At 34.2% G+C, this 15843-nt stretch overlaps 2 protein-coding genes across 2 annotated transcripts; one reads left to right on the forward strand and one right to left on the reverse strand.

Moving 5' to 3' along the window:
• The first annotated feature begins 1228 nt into the window (after nucleotides 1-1228).
• Nucleotides 1229-3732, forward strand: LOC147383754 (mitotic-spindle organizing protein 1A-like). The gene is made up of 3 exons (XM_086426930.1): nucleotides 1229-1340; nucleotides 1716-1954; nucleotides 3435-3732. Exon 2 carries the CDS (start codon nucleotides 1741-1743, stop codon nucleotides 1948-1950), a length of 210 nt encoding a protein of 69 aa, XP_086283056.1. The 5' UTR covers nucleotides 1229-1340; nucleotides 1716-1740; the 3' UTR covers nucleotides 1951-1954; nucleotides 3435-3732.
• Nucleotides 3733-4431: 699 nt separating this feature from the next.
• On the reverse strand, nucleotides 4432-13504 carry ACDO1 (Protein kinase superfamily protein). Its single transcript, XM_086426925.1, has 14 exons — nucleotides 13039-13504; nucleotides 12017-12223; nucleotides 11835-11924; nucleotides 11570-11716; nucleotides 10615-10779; nucleotides 10224-10364; nucleotides 9830-10009; nucleotides 8359-8554; nucleotides 7161-7288; nucleotides 6389-6460; nucleotides 5531-5643; nucleotides 5293-5440; nucleotides 5135-5204; nucleotides 4432-4730 (listed from the first exon to the last, which is right to left on the reverse strand). The coding sequence occupies exons 1-14, from the start codon at nucleotides 13405-13407 to the stop codon at nucleotides 4666-4668; spliced, it is 2091 nt and encodes a 696-aa protein (XP_086283051.1). The 5' UTR covers nucleotides 13408-13504; the 3' UTR covers nucleotides 4432-4665.
• Between the last annotated feature and the right edge of the window lie 2339 nt (nucleotides 13505-15843).

Here is a 15843-nt window from a genome sequence, read left to right on the forward strand (position 1 = left end):
ATTAGTCTTTTTACAATATAAATCTTTGTCTTTTACATAATGAATAATAGAGTCTAACTAACCTTATTATGATAGTAAAGGAAAAAGATCTTACTAAATCTCATCTATTGTCAAAAGGATTTTGAGATGCGTAAAACAAGATCTTGGAATTTATTCTCTAAATGTTAGGGACAATATGTCCCTATCTTTTTCAGTAAAAGATAATGTATAAGGGGGTATTATTGGAAAAAAGATGTGACTGCTCACGTCCCCATGAGATCTTGGATGTCAGCATTCCCTTTATTTATTTATTTTAGATTTTTAAAATAATTTGACTTTTAATTTGTAATGCCTTCTCCGATTACGACTCAAATGTGATTAAACGTTTTATTTGATATAAGAGCACTCCAGTAGCAAAATTAGAAATCTTCTGCTGACTAAAGATTTGAGTCTCCGTTAAAATATAATAGATTTAAGTCTCATTTGACTTGATATTAGTTTGAATAAAAGAGTGGAGTTCCATTTTACCTTTTCTTACTCTAAGAGTCGTGATGGAGTGACCTCAAGGTTGGATCTCATATCGCATATCTTGATGTGAAAGTGGATAAGAATCATAGATGCATTTTCACTCGTATCTCAAGGAAAAGCATTTATGGCTCCTATACACTTTCACGTTAGAGTGTGCGATGTGAGTTCCAATTTTTAGGTCACTTTAACATTATTCTTACTCAAATGTTAGATCTTAGTCAAGGTTGGAGATGACCCTGACCTATCTTTACAATTTTATTATAAAAACTCTTATTTTATCAAGTTTTTTATTTAACAAATCTTATTTTATGAATCAGACTAGCATGAGTAACTTAGTAAGATTTCAAATTTTATTATGAATCGTTGGGTCCACATGGATGATGAAATTGACAATCCAACACCATATCCTTCTAAAATTCATGGAAAAAATCAGATAAAAAAAAATACCCTTTTAAACTTGATCGAAGTGTTGAAAATGGATGACTACCGACAATCTCCCAAATTTAAGATTAAAATACAATGTTGAAAATTAAATTTTTTTTTTTTTTCTTTTACAAATTCTTAGAATTTTATCCTAATTAACAAATCAATTTGAATTTTATGACGTGGATTCCCACTCCAAGGTTTGGTGGGTGATACTTGAAAAAGTAAGGTTTGGCGAGTAACAAACTTCATAAAGTAAGGTTCTCTAGGAGTTGTCAGAACTCAAGGGAGCTTTTTTTAATAAAATGAAACAGTTAGGTCTGCCCGGTAATGCTCTCAATTTAAAAGCACCTCCCTCTCTCTCTCTCTCTCTCTCTCTCTGTGTATTCGGCAATCTCATCCAACCCTAGGTGCGGTCTCTCTCTCTCTGTACATTGGTTTGAATGTTTGATTGGATTTAATCATGTTTTTTATTATTTTAATTTGATTCTTGTTCTTTTAATTTATAGTTTTTGATTTTAAATTTGTAGAACAATTCGTTCTGTAAGAAGTAGTTATTTTCGGTTGTTATTAGGGTTTGATCCGAGTGTTCTTCTCGTAATTTTAGGGTTATTTTTAATCCCAATAATTAGGGTTCGAATATAAGTAATAATCTCAATATTGACTCTGTTTATTTATGTTGTTTTCTTCCCTTTTATCATAATTTGAATTTTCAGTGAACTTGTACAGATCTATTTCATTCACACTTAGTTAGTTTGATGCCCAATTTTATTTCCTTATTTCAGAATCTAAACTTTTGGGGTCCTCGATATGGATCCGGAGTCCAGTAGGACTGCTCGAGAATCGTTGGACCTAGCATTTCACATGTCGAACATTCTTGATACGGGGCTGGATCGACACACTCTATCGATTCTCATTGCCCTATGTGATCTGGGTTTGAACCCGGAGGCACTCGCTGCTCTTGTTAAGGAGCTTCGAAGGGAATCTCCACCGACACCAACAGTCCCATCTGTTCCGTGAAAAGGTCAGAGACTTGAGTCCATCTTTTTTTTCTTTAATTGCATTACTAATTAAATATTCGATTTTTTTTACAATCAGAAGTTATGCAACAATGACACTCCATTTGTTAAAATGTTTCCGTGTAATGGACACACTTTCAAACATAAGGTGTTATTCTATATTTTTTTTTCGGGCTATTAGTTTTAGTTTGAAGGTGATTTTAGTTTATATCAGCTTATCTAAGTTCTTTCTTTATATATTTTACACTAAAGAATCATGATCGGATAAGGTGTTGTGTTCCGATAGAATAGGAATGGTGTCTACGTGGCACGTCCTAATTGGATATTAGAACACATCGGGCTCTTAATTGAGCTGTTCTCTACGTGGCATGCAGCCCGATGTGTGTTAGTCTCCAATTAGAATGTGCCACGTAGACACCGTGGGACACTTTATCGGATCACGACTCTATACTAAAAACAAAGTCAAGTATTTTGAGAAAACGTTCTTTCTAGCTATAAGGATTAAATAGTGGAATGTAGCTTAGTTTGACACCACACGTGTCCATCTTGCACCATTCCAATCTTCACCATCTTTTACTTTCCAAAACAGATTTTTTTTAGGCGAGCGAGATTAGTGGTCAGTAATTAGTAGGTGAAGGAGTGTATCGAAGCTAGGTCATGGTATCAACACTCAGAGACTTTAATAAAACAGATTAAAATTTTCTTCTACTGTCCTAAAATATAGCTTTTTCGCATTAAGGAACCCTAGTGCACACTTCTAAATGGGTGTATGTATTGTTGAGTGAGTATTTGTAGAGTAATTTATTGATGAGACAATTGTTGGGAAGAGATGGAAACTTGTGAGCACTCACAATTTGTGGCCCCAGTTGATGTTAAATCCTCTCTCAAAAACACAAAGCTGGCCGTATTGACCATTCAATCTAGCCTTATTTTTTTCATTACTAGTTGTTGTTACCAGTTAAGTAGTATTTATTCTAATGGGTTCTGAACTATTAGACTGCCAAGCTCTCATGCTTAATCTTGGAAATATTTTACTGCTTTAAGTGAAAAACAAGTTCCAAGATCCATCTTTAGGTTTGTTTGAGGTCTTTGCACCATGTTAGATAGACTGTTCAGCTTTCCGAGTGCTTTTATCTTATATGGCATACTTTCTTCTTTTTTTTTTTTTCCATTTTGGCATCAACCATTGGTAACCTGTATTAGAATTTTTTTTTTAGTACTTTTTGTTATAGAATTTTTCTTTCTGTAACTTACATGGAGTCATGAAGTAAGTTATAAAAAAAAAAAATTTATAAGTTTTCAAAGGGAACATGAGGTCCCTGTTTCATGCAAGGACACGAGCCATCGGAGATTTGATGATTAAGACATGAGGGCCATCCTACCATACCAAATGTTTCTTTTTGTACCACTTGAATGAGTGTACCATCTAAGTTTCATTTATTCTTGCTGATTGCATAATCTAATTGTGGAATGTTTCTGGAACAGATCCAACATGGACTTGGATATGTCTCACGAATGGATGCAGAATTTCAGTGCTAGTAATTTGAGGTCCCATGAACTATATTGGGTGCTTGACCACCATTCACTTCCCCAAATTTGTAAAGAAACTCTCCTTTGAAACGCTTCGAGAACAAATGTGCTTTGCCCTTGCATCAAGTTGGAAAGTCTTTTTATTGTTATTTGTTCCATGACCCATGGAAGCTTGGACTTCAAAATTATTTTATGTAGTAGCAGTATTTTTGAATTTCTATGGGATATAAAAACCAGTAGAAGTATTTTTGAATTTCTCATGAACCAACAACATGTGTACTTTCATTAGGGCCAGAAGAAGTTCAATTAAAACAATATATAGTCATTGTTTAAGATATTGGAATGTATTGGCCAAAACATATTGATACCGGCCTATACATATATGAAACATTGAATATTTCAACAATGTATCGGGTCTGTATCAGTTTGTATCAAATGTATTAGCCGATACCATATCAATTTTTCATAAACTGAAACATTTAATCGATCCAACATTTTAAACGTTACTCATGCTTAGATATGATGTTGGTGTTTGGGCCATGATGAATTGTCCATACTTTTCAGTCCATCCTAAAATTTCAATTTTTCTATATAAAAATAGCCTTATATTCATGGTTTCAAAACTCGTTTTTACATCTTGTCTTGTCCATGAACGAGACAGAGTCGTCTCAGATGAGTTTTTTGATATGTTTGAGTCGTCTCGTTCAAGAATGAGAAAAATGAACTGGGGTTTCAAATCTCGTCTGATACATTTGACTTGTCCATTTGTCTCGGTGGTGGATGATACTGAGATGTATTGGACAAGTCATCTCGGTCTCGGACAAGATTTAAAACCATGCTTATACTTGAAGAATCTTAATGATTTATTTAAGACTATTTTAATGAAAAAATGAACCAATTCCAAATTGTTGTACACAAGCCAAAAAGTGAGAATGCCAATAGGGAGCAAGAATTTTGAGCAAGTATAATTCTTATTTTTTTTCCTTTCTTTGGATTCCTTCACAAATATCTTTTATACAAAGAACTGTAATTATATACCAATATTACAACATTTGGTTGGGATAAAATCCTTACCCCAACCAGGAGGGAAGGGAGGGTTAATACAGAAGAATAACATTACATGCCTTCAGTAGGTCCACCTGTTAATTCCACTTTTAAAAAAATAGATACTGCACGGCCCGCGACTTCACCCATCTGCCAAAACTGAATCACTCCACGAGAGCATGATGTCTCGTGTAACGGATGGTATGCCTGCAATTCCAAGCATACAACCAAAACATATTTTTTTTTAGTTTCTCTTAAACATGTCAATCCACTAAATCTACTCGTGGTTTGAGTACGTATGTATACAAAAGAACCCCAAGGGGTTGGCCTAGTGGCAAGCTGAACCTTGATAAGCTCCTCAAGAAGGGTAGGTCAAGTTTTCAAAACCCCACAAAGCAATGAATTCCATGAGGCCACCATCCAGGGTCCGGTTGACCCTCGACTCAACCAGTTGCACATAGGACTTTTTGAGGGAGTGGTGTGTGTGACCGTGGGATTAGTCTCACCCGAGGGTGGGGATACTCACACTAAGCAAAATAAACTAAAATGTATGTATACAAAAGTGTGTGCGTGTGTGTGTGTGTGTGTGTGGTGGGGGAGGGGGGTGTTACCTTGCGCGACCTCCAAAGCTACTGAGGGCACATCTATGTCACCTTGAACCAGTCTATATACATCAACAAGCTATGGAAGAAACATCAACACATTTCAGCAATCTCGCAGATTGAATATCAAATTTGTTTGTCAAAATTGTCTGAGAGAGATTACAAACCTCTTGAATGTGAAGTTTGGAATCTTCGGTTAAAGCTAGAAGAAGCTGTCTTCGTATCCCTGCATCAACTAGGACAAGGCGAGCTCCATCCTTGATGGTGTCAGTGAGGTCTAATTTCTTCTCAAATTGCCGATCTCTTGAACTTTGCCTGGTGTAAGGGTAGTTGGTTAGCAAACATCCAAAAAAATAAATAAATAATGGAACACCAAATTTGAAAATGTGAGACATCGACACAGACGTGTTATTCACTTGCAATGCCGGGTTGCTACTCATCTTGGCCACATTTTCCTTTGCTAGAGTTATGAGATTTTCAAGTCGTTTCCACTGGAAAACTCCATCTTTGAAAAGAACCTAAAACATAAATTGATCGGCGTCAAAAGCAAAGAAGCAGAAATCCACTGATTTAAATGCTCCCACCTTTACATTTAAAACAAATATAACCAGGGTTATTTTAATCAAAAACCAAGAAAATTACAACCCATGACCCTATAATCATGTTGGTTAGTTTTCAAAATTATAAAAATATCTTTTTCATTATGTAATCTTCAAAAAAAAAATTATTCAATATTTTAAAATTACAAATAAGCCTTTTTGATACATGTGCATTTACACATGCCACCTTCTATAGTATAGATAATTAATGTTGTATAGAGAGGATTGTTCAAGGCTGGTAGCCAATCCCTAATTAAGTAGAAATGTTTTCAATGTTGTATAACAGTATATAGAAGTACGTAACATTTTTCTTTTCCTGACACCCATACCAACACATCCGTGCCAGCAAAATTACATTTGCTTGGCAAATTTTGTTAAAATAAAGAAAATTTGAACCTACAACCACCTCCCACAAAGTGAGGGATACATCTCACCATCTGTGTGTGTGAGAAGATGTGTTTAAAATAACGTTTCCTTGTTACACAAGATAGTGATATTTAAAATGGTTGAAAAATACTACGTAAGATGCCAAGGTAATGAAGTGTAAAAGTTCTCCAACTATGTAACTCAGAATACATAAATATTCCATACAAATGAAGAGAGGAGAGATAAATAACAACATAACTGAGAAATATGTCCATAAGAAGATTAGTTTGGAACTGACCTGTACAAGGCGCTCTCGCAGAGCAGGGTTAGGGTCAGTTAGAAGACGCTTTGCCACGTATGGATAGGCTACCTAAAAAGACAGCTAGCCATCAATTAATACATAAACTGCTAATTCTTCACAGTTACATCCACATAAAAAACAGAATCATTTTCAATTCCCGACTCAATATGGATTTTCACATTATGGAAGATGTAAGTAGCAGGCACTCAAATAACTAATATCCATGGTGGACACGTTTTATACTTACTATCGTAGACAATGATTTTTAAAACCATAACTAATAGATGTAGCAAACTTTTTAAATAAATTAATTTTTCAAAGTTTGTACAAGTAATCAAAAATTAAATATACAATGGAACTATGGCTATAGTAATCCGAAATTAAATCTAGAATGGAACGATGGTCATTCCTACCGTTTTCACAAAACTGTTGGAGATTATTACAATCATTAACTTATGAAACCGTCAACTGTATTTTGGAACTTATGCTGCAAAGATGCAATTCTTTTATATAACATTTATTCATAAAACAAAAAAATCAAGCCAAAATAAAAAATAAAAAAATAATGCTGAAGTGACCTTAAGATTGTACCTCATATCGCACATCCTGACGTGAAAGTATGTAGGAACCTTAAATACTTTTCATCGAGATACGAGTCAAAAAGCATCTATGGTTCCTACACACTTTCACGTCAGGATGTGCAATATGAGGTACAATCTTGATTCTTGAGGTCACTCCAGCACGACAAAAAAAAAAAAAGGTTCTTTACCTCAAGAAATTTAAAATTTGGCTCCAATGTGAAGCAGATGCCTTCTTGGGTCAATAAAGAACGGATAACTAGAGAAAACCTCTCAGGTATACGGATGGGGTATTGGTAAACCAATTGATTGAACTTCCCTGCAATATGTACAACATCACATAACTGATCAGGAGAACTATCAAAAGCATGGGTGGTGCCTAAACTGTATCCCATAAAAGGGGTGGGAGTAAGAAATAGGAAGAATCAGATGAACTATGCATGCAAAATATAAATGACAAAGGTTGACCAACTAAGGAATAGGACTTCCCAGAGGCTGGAAACAGAATATGAATATGGATGGTCAAAAGCACCCTGACTTTTGGGGCATTATCTTAAGTCCCAACAACTCAGTTAGTAAAAATCTTTATTTCTTAGTGCCCCCTCTCCCCGATAAAACATCAAACTCAAATTGTACTGATGAACTATTCAAATCGCCGATCTCGACAATTTGAATCATTGATCTCAATTATTCATGTTCAAACGTTGAGATCAATGATTTATAAAAGTTGATTTTAGTGGTTGTAAAAGGCTGATCTCAAGAAATGAATCATTGAAAGAAATTTTTTACTAACTGGACTATCAAGTTGCCGCCCAAAAGTTGAGGGGTATTTAGAAAGAAATCCCTCCGTCAAGGTTAATTAATTAATTTTGCCTAACATATATTTGCTTTGTCAACTGAAATTTGGGGACCTCAATATCCCAAACAGATTTAGTGTTGCATCATAATCAAACTTTCTTCTTATTTGGCCGAAGGGAATCAGTTATTTTAAATTCATTCATGCAAAACATACAGAAAATATTCTGTTGTGCAACATTTTTTGGGGTTTTGGCCTGCTCCCTCGTTAATAGGCAAATTTGACATGCCTAACAGGAAATGACAAAACTACCTTCCATGGGAGAGAAACATTTGGTTGAAATAAAAGGTAAAAGAAAACAAGGGGTAATCTTGTCAGTCCATGTTTGAACTTATCACCGTCAATGGTCAAGGGAGGTAAGTCCACATCGTTTGTATGTAGGGAGGCATGACAAATATCCCTAGTTACTGTGGGAGGTAAACATTAGAGAACATACCTCAAGCACAAAGTTAAAAAAATAGTGTTTGACAGGAAAGCTAGAGTAAGAGAGGACACGTTTTGCTGAAAAGTAGAAACCAGGACATGAAGTTTACCTGTAACACTCCGAAAATTAAAATCAGATAGTCCTTTTCCAGATGAATTCTGCCAGATTGCCTCTAAAGCCGGGACGATAGGAGCTACATCTGTCCCACTAGCAAGAAAGCCAAGCCTGGTGAAATCATTCGCCATCTCAACATAGTCCTCATTTACAGCATGGACAACAGCATCAATCAAAATCTGCTTATTTTGCTGGGATAAAAAAGCATATAACTCCTCAGGAGATTGCAAACAGACTAACAACCTAAAAAAGCTTCATTCAAGGCACAATAAAAACTTCAAGAAAAAAGGGGGAAACTTATGTCCATAAATGTTACAACTCTATGGATTTTGCACTTGAGTAGCAATGGAACAATGGGTAATTAAAATGATTGCTGTGGGGTACTTCTTGGCCATCTATTTTGCTGCCCCTTCCTGTCTATGGGTGTTGTTATTAAAGCCATATTCCACATACTCTGTCTAGGTTCTACTTATTCTAAGGCCTCGGACTCCAAAGTAGCCCTCTAGAGTTTTAGTCTTGCATGGACTCTCTTTCTAATCTCACCAATGCTCAAATAATATACACAATGGGACCTACTCTTGAATACGAACACTATCTGTCGTTTCGCTAGACTCCTTGTTTCTTATTATAATTTTGTGCTTCCTTATTTTTACTCAGGTAGGATTAGGCTAATTTCAACAATGACAGCAATACTTAAATGCATCAACGTGCCAAATAAAGGACACATTTCTTTTTGTTCCTTTTCTAGTCAATTTTTTTATTATCTGTATTTCTAGACAATCTTTGATCTACTAAGAAAATTGAGTTAACGGAGAGAAATAACGTCGTAAGTATATTCTAAAATTACATTAACGTTTTGGAAATTAAGGTTCCACAATGAAATTGACTGGATGGCTTTGGTACAAGATGGACAAGTACCCTGGAAGTACCAATACCCAAAAACAGTACTCAATCCAACAATACGAGTTTGGATAGCATTGCTTACCCTATTCCCCACATCTTTCATGAAAGTAAGTGTGTGTGTGTGTGTAGGCAAGCGTTCATGTGTAAGATAGACCAAGGGCACAAAGTCTATTATTAACATAGTGACAAAGTTGGGGTTCAGGAATAATTCAGCAATAGAAAAGCTTCAGAAAAAGTTGGCAAAAGATTGATAAAGTCAGAAAAACATCAGATAAATTCAAAAAAAAAATTTATAAAAAATGCATTTCATATACTAAATAATATAATAACACTTAAAAAAATAATCTGTCATTTTTTTCAAAAAATTGTTGATTAAATCACGATTAATTGTTATATTTTGAAAAGTCAAAGATTTTTTCAAAAACATCGCGACATTTTAAAAAAATCGTGATTTTAATCGCAATTTAAAAAAAAAAAATCATAGATTTTTGTCACTATGATTATTAACATTTCCCATTCTTGTGTTAGTAAGTAACTTAGTATCTCTGAAGTACATATTGCACCTGACTGAGCACAGCCACATTCCCAAAGTCAACATATGCAATACGCCCATCCTGCATAGCAAAGATATTTCCAGGATGCGGATCTCCGTGAAACAACCCAAATTCTAGCAATTGCCTTAATGCCGCACTCACTCCAACTGTCAAAAACCCATTCACATCAATGCCTGCTTCTTTAATAGCCTGCAGTACACGGCAAAAAGAAGGAATTATGCGTAATGTAAATAAAGTAAATTCAAATACTAAAGACAGATACGCCTATTCTAGAAGACTAACATAGAACTCTATCCTCACTAAGGCTTTGTCCATGGAAAACAAAAACAAAGGGGAGGAGGAATCAAAACTGGGGTTCAGTGAGATATAATATACATGGCATCATCTATTTTAATATCTTAACCTTTGGGTTGGTGCACCGAATGCCATCAATCCATTCCATTACTAAAACACGTGAACCAGAAAGCTGTTTATAAACCCCGGGAATTTTGACTGTAGGATCATCTTTAAAGTTCTCCAGAAAATCTTCAATATTACGGGCCTCCTGAATAACAAAAGCAATACAAATTAAACATAAAATAAAGAAAATCTAATATTATTACATTTACTTGGAAGAATTGAGGATAGAAATATGCAGTGTATCCACACATACAATCACTAAGATCAAAACACCAAAAACTTAGGCCTCACAAATATAAGTGTGAAGGCCCCAATTCCATCTTTGCTTTTTTATCATTCAGTAGCATATAATACAGACTTGCGAGTCCGAAATATCAGGAAGTTTCCAAAGGTACCAGCGTGTAATCAAGCTCCTCCAAAAGCTTCTCACCGAATTCATCAACTATAAGCTCCGCATTGCATCCCAATTTCTGTAGACTGATACCATTCAAGAATGAAGCAAGAGTACGGAACAGGAAAAGATCCCGATAGATTATAGGTTCTATCTCAGGCCTTTGCACCTATAAGTAAACATAAGAATTTATCCATATTAGAATTTGATTGTAATTTACTTTGGATGCATGGAAACTAAATTTGAAGGATGAAACCAAAACAAGATTACTATAATAGTTCTAGGTAACAAAGACACCTTTAGGATTTTTATCAAGTCAGACATGTATCAAACACAATCAGACACATCCTAACACGTAACGTCACCCTCTATTTATAATTATATTAAAATTTTGACTTCTGAAAGAGAGTAGATGTAGTCCATCATCATCATCACTAACTTATTTAGTTGTTGAATATAACCATGATTTGGTATTGAAAATCTACTTTTCGTACAATTTTCTCGTATTCTTATTTTAAAATTTCAAATTAAATATAGCAAAAATAGTATATTTCAATACATATGTATGGATGAGTCTTCTCAAAGGCGTTGTATCTGACAATCTGTATCCATGTTTGGCACCAAGACACATGTCCGTGTCCTTGTTACTAGCCATAGTTATAGATGACTCAAATAGACAATTAGAAGAAAAGGTTTGTCCACATTGGGGAAGCGATTATAGACAAATATGGTACTAAATATTGTAACCTAGTACAAAAGGGTGACTCCAAAAAATGATACATTTAAATATTCAACATATTTTACAAAAAATTGCGATAAAATTTCTGTATCAACCCATACCCCTTTAGAAGACAAGAGTTACCATATGGATATGATAAATTACAATATGTATTCAAACTTGATACCCAGTAGACAAGGTACAAAAGTAAAAGACAAAGAAACCAGATACATCACAAAACCTTGATGGCAACATCCTCTCCTGAATCACGTAGAGTAGCACGATAAACTTGACCCAAACTTGCAGCTGCAATTGTTTGTGATGAAATTTTGCTGAAAACTGCTTCGAGGGGTTTCCCCAATTCCTCTTCAATGATAGTGAAGGCAACCTACGCAAATTTGACAAACTGATTTATTAACTACTTCAAACAGAAAATGTTCCCTTTGAGCAAAAATCCTTGTGATAAGATTTTGACGATGATGATGGAAGTATATATTCAATTTTACCTTATTCGGAAATGAAGGAACGTCATCTTGAAGAATGCAAAGCTCATTCATATAATCTTCCCTAATAATGTCGGGTCTGTTTGCCAGAACCTGTTTTTAGAATAAGGCTTAGAAGATGCACTAAATTAACATGAATTTGAAAGTTGAAACTAAGAAAACGACAATCAATCAATTAATTGAACCTGCCCGGCTTTAATGAATGATGGTCCAAGATCACACAAAAGATTCCGGAGCTGCCGTGCACGTTTGGGAACAACTTCTTGATCCCGTCCGACCAAGCAATCATACGTAAGAAAAGCCCAGTAGAGACCCAAGCTCCAAACAATCTCTACACCGCGACCGATAAGCGATAGTATAGCACCTCTAGATTCCAAAACTTTATTTCTAACCTAATCAAATTGCATAACAAAGAAAAGTATATAAAAAAATTGCATAAATTGCGATATAATCCAACAAATTAAATGAAAATTCAAATTTCCCTCATATAAATGAGGAAATTCAACATACAATAAAGCTCGAAACAATCTCCACACCACTTCCAAAATCTTATTACTAAACTAATCAAATTATATAATTAAAAAACTATACAATTTTTTTTGCATAAAGATGAGAGGAAATTCAACAAATTAAGTGAAAATTCAAATTCCCCTCATTTCCAAAACCTTATTTCTAACCTACTCGAATTATATAATAAAGAAAACTATATTAAAATAAATTGCATAAGGGTGAGGGGAAATTCAACATATAATAAAGCTCCAAACAATCTGCAAACCGCTTCCAAAACCTTATTTCTAAGTCCTAACCTAATCGAATTATATAATAAAGAAAACTATATAAAAAAAATTGCATAAAGAGGAGGGGAAATTCAACAAATTAAATGAAAAAATTCAAATTCCCCTCATAAATGTGGGAAATTTCAACATAATAGCAAGTCTAGATTCCAAAACCTGATTTCTTACTAATCGAATTACATAAAAATAAAAACTAAATAAATTTTTTTGCATAAAGATGAGGTGAAATTCAAGAAACTAAACAAAAAATGAGGGAAATTTCAACATAGCCACAAGTCTAGATTCCAAAACTTGATTTCTTACCTAATCGAATTACATAATAATAAGAACTACATAAAAAATAAAATAAAAAAAAAATTGCATGATAATGAGCGAAATTCAACAAATTAAACAAAAATTCAAGAAACCCATACCATTTGTGGCGTGTATTTGCGAAATGGAACGCAGACACCGCGCTCAATGTCAAGCTGCTCCATTGCACTACTTGATTTTTCGAGTAATCCATTGGAGTTAATTAGGGTTTCGTTGTCGTCTCCACTGCTACCTCTTCTCCTCAATTTGGTCAATTTCTTTGAACCAGTTGGAGAAGAAGTTGAAGCCAAATTTGAGAAACGAAGAAAAGCTGAAATCTGCTGCTTCTGCTTCTGTTTCTGATTCTGGTGATTGGTTTGCGATGAAACAGGACGATGAAAAGCAGATTTTGAGGTTACTGTAATACGGTGAGAGGAGAGTGTGAGAGCTCGAGAGTTAGGGAGAGAAGAAGATGATTGGCATAGTTCCATCTCCACCGTTGATTAGTGGGTGTAGTTTATTATGGTGTACCCTGAAAGATAAGCAGTAGTTTCAGAGAGAGAGAGAGAGGGGGGGGGGTGATTAATGGATTTGTTTTGAGTGAACGAGCTTCGTCTAAGTGCTTCAAGCCAAGTGGAAGATTGAAGATCCATCACTGAGAATCAGCCACGTGGACAAGAAGCTCTCATCCGGCAATTGGTTGGTGGACCCTACAAACCTTAGATTTGCAATTATCAACTACTTTTAGATGGATAAAGTATTTTTAGAACTTAAAATTCTCTTTTTAGCTTAACCTTACAGAATAACTCCAAAAAAAAAAAAAAATCACTGACGTGCCATTTGCAAGAATCATAGATTTTTTTCTCTTGAGATACACAACTGTATATGTTTACGGGGATGTGCAATGTGTATCCCGAGGGAAAATCTGTGGTTCTTGCGCATACTACTCGAGTGAGTTTTTGAGTTAAGTTGTTAGAGTTTGAGTAATAAAAAAGGATCCCTTTCCCGTCAACGTTAGAGTTGAGTTAAGTTGTAATAGGGCCGAGATAGATGAGTTGGAGTTGATGAATGAATTTCAGGATAAACTACTTTCCTACTATGATAGATTGTAGGATCTCTCATTCTTCCGTCAAATATCATGCTTTTTCCCAGAGAATCAATTTCAAATACCCATGGATTCGTTGTTTGCTTACTGACTTCATATAATTTAGAAAACACTAGTTTTCTAGAAATCTCTTGCTCATATCTCTCATCAAAGGGTGCTATTCAATAATGCTTGTCTACCAGATCCCTCGCTAACCCAAGCGAGCATTCAAATATCTACCCTACATTCATTCGAGAAGGTACTCCTATTGGGTTGAAGACTCCATCTTGCAAATAAGAGATATCTTGTATTGGCAAAATTTTGGAAACGATACCTTTATTCCCATGTCTTCCAACTTCTTTATCACTCACTTTGATTTTTTCCTTTCGTTATTAGATATGACACACTTCACCACCTATCAAACAAAAACCCCACTTCTTTTTTCTTGTAAGTTTTGTGAAAGGTTGAATCAATGGAGATTAATTTTAGATTTTTGAAATTTTTTTTTTTTTTTTTAATTGTTGGATAAAATTTATAGTCATGTTAGAATAACATTGAAATTGACATAGTTCAAACATTTGTGTGCACAAAACCATAATGCTTCTCACTTGTATCTCGATGAAAAGCATATATAGTTGTATAGACACATCCACACCAATAATGATTGAAACAATGTGAATTTCAATAAGGATACTTTACTTCAGCATTTTCCTTAAATTTATTACCCTATTCTTCATGTTTAAGAATCTATGTTCTTTGATCCTAAGAACTTAAGAACAAGATATAATTTTAGAAGAAATAGTAAAATAAAAAATCTCTACAAGACATTGAATAGATTATAAATAATTTAGCCTAAAAGGGCTAATAACTTGGAAGACGAAAGATTTTTACCTTTAAACCCTAAATTTTAAGAGAGAAGAAAACAATTATATTATAAAAAAAATCAAGGACTTGTCTTGCTTCTTCTAAAGATAAGGGCAATTAGATCATTTAAAATTAATCTCTTAGACAAAGCCTATGTCATCAATTTGACAAAAAAAAAAAAAAAGAGGGGGGTATCAATAATATTGACCAAAGCGTAGAAGGGCGTGGCCGAGGAAAATGATGATGAAGTGACATTGAAATTGACATCGCTTGGGACATTGCTGACTTGGATGCATATATAAAATCATAAATGCTTCTCATCGAGATAGGAGAGAAAAGCATCTATGGCTCTGTACGCACCAATGTCCCAAACGATGCCAATTTCAATGTTACTCCAGCCACATGTTTGTCCAACCAGTTCCATTGAAAATAAACAAATGGTAATTTAAAAATGACGTAAAGCATACACATTTATAATTTTTTTAAAATATAAATGTAAATTAGGGCAACAAAACGCATCGAATCATAGAAACTTCTGGTTGAATTATTTCTATTTCTAAATATTGACCAATTGAGATCTAAACTAAAATTATTAGTTGAACAGTTAAGAAGATAATTTTATATTTTTGTCTTTTACATAGACTAAGGAGAAAAGATTTGGACACCCTCATATTCAACCTTTATAAAATAAAATTAAAAAACCAAAAAAAAAAAAAAAATTTATTCTAAAAACCAGTCATCTTCAACCTCTTTGAATAAAAGAAATTTAACCATATATCTTAAGATTTTATCTATTGAAAGGTTTTCAAGGCAAGACAGAACTTAATAAGAAATTTTTTGGTATAATTTTATCTTGCTTAACAAAATCCTATATTTTCTAATGTAAATAGTTTCATACAAACATATGGAAAATATCATAAACCTGGATTATCTAAAGTAAATGCAATCAAGAACAAGAAACAAACAATAATTACCAACC

Source organism: Akebia trifoliata, chromosome 15 (genome assembly GCF_017979445.1).
Source record: "Akebia trifoliata isolate Shusen 1 chromosome 15, ASM1797944v1, whole genome shotgun sequence".
In the NCBI taxonomy this organism is placed as follows: Eukaryota; Viridiplantae; Streptophyta; class Magnoliopsida; order Ranunculales; family Lardizabalaceae; genus Akebia; species Akebia trifoliata.

Bases quoted from the DNA above. Each gene is read 5' to 3' on its own strand.
- LOC147383754 (XM_086426930.1), top strand. From the start codon at position 1,741: ATGGATCCGGAGTCCAGTAGGACTGCTCGAGAATCGTTGGACCTAGCA.
- ACDO1 (XM_086426925.1), bottom strand. From the start codon at position 13,407: ATGGAACTATGCCAATCATCTTCTTCTCTCCCTAACTCTCGAGCTCTC. The intron at 10,780-11,569 runs GTTTTGTGATGT...GTTTACTTATAG, and splicing joins GAGAGGATGTTGCCATCAAG to GTGCAAAGGCCTGAGATAGA. The intron at 10,010-10,223 runs GTTAAGATATTA...CGTGTACTGCAG, and splicing joins TTCGGTGCACCAACCCAAAG to GCTATTAAAGAAGCAGGCAT.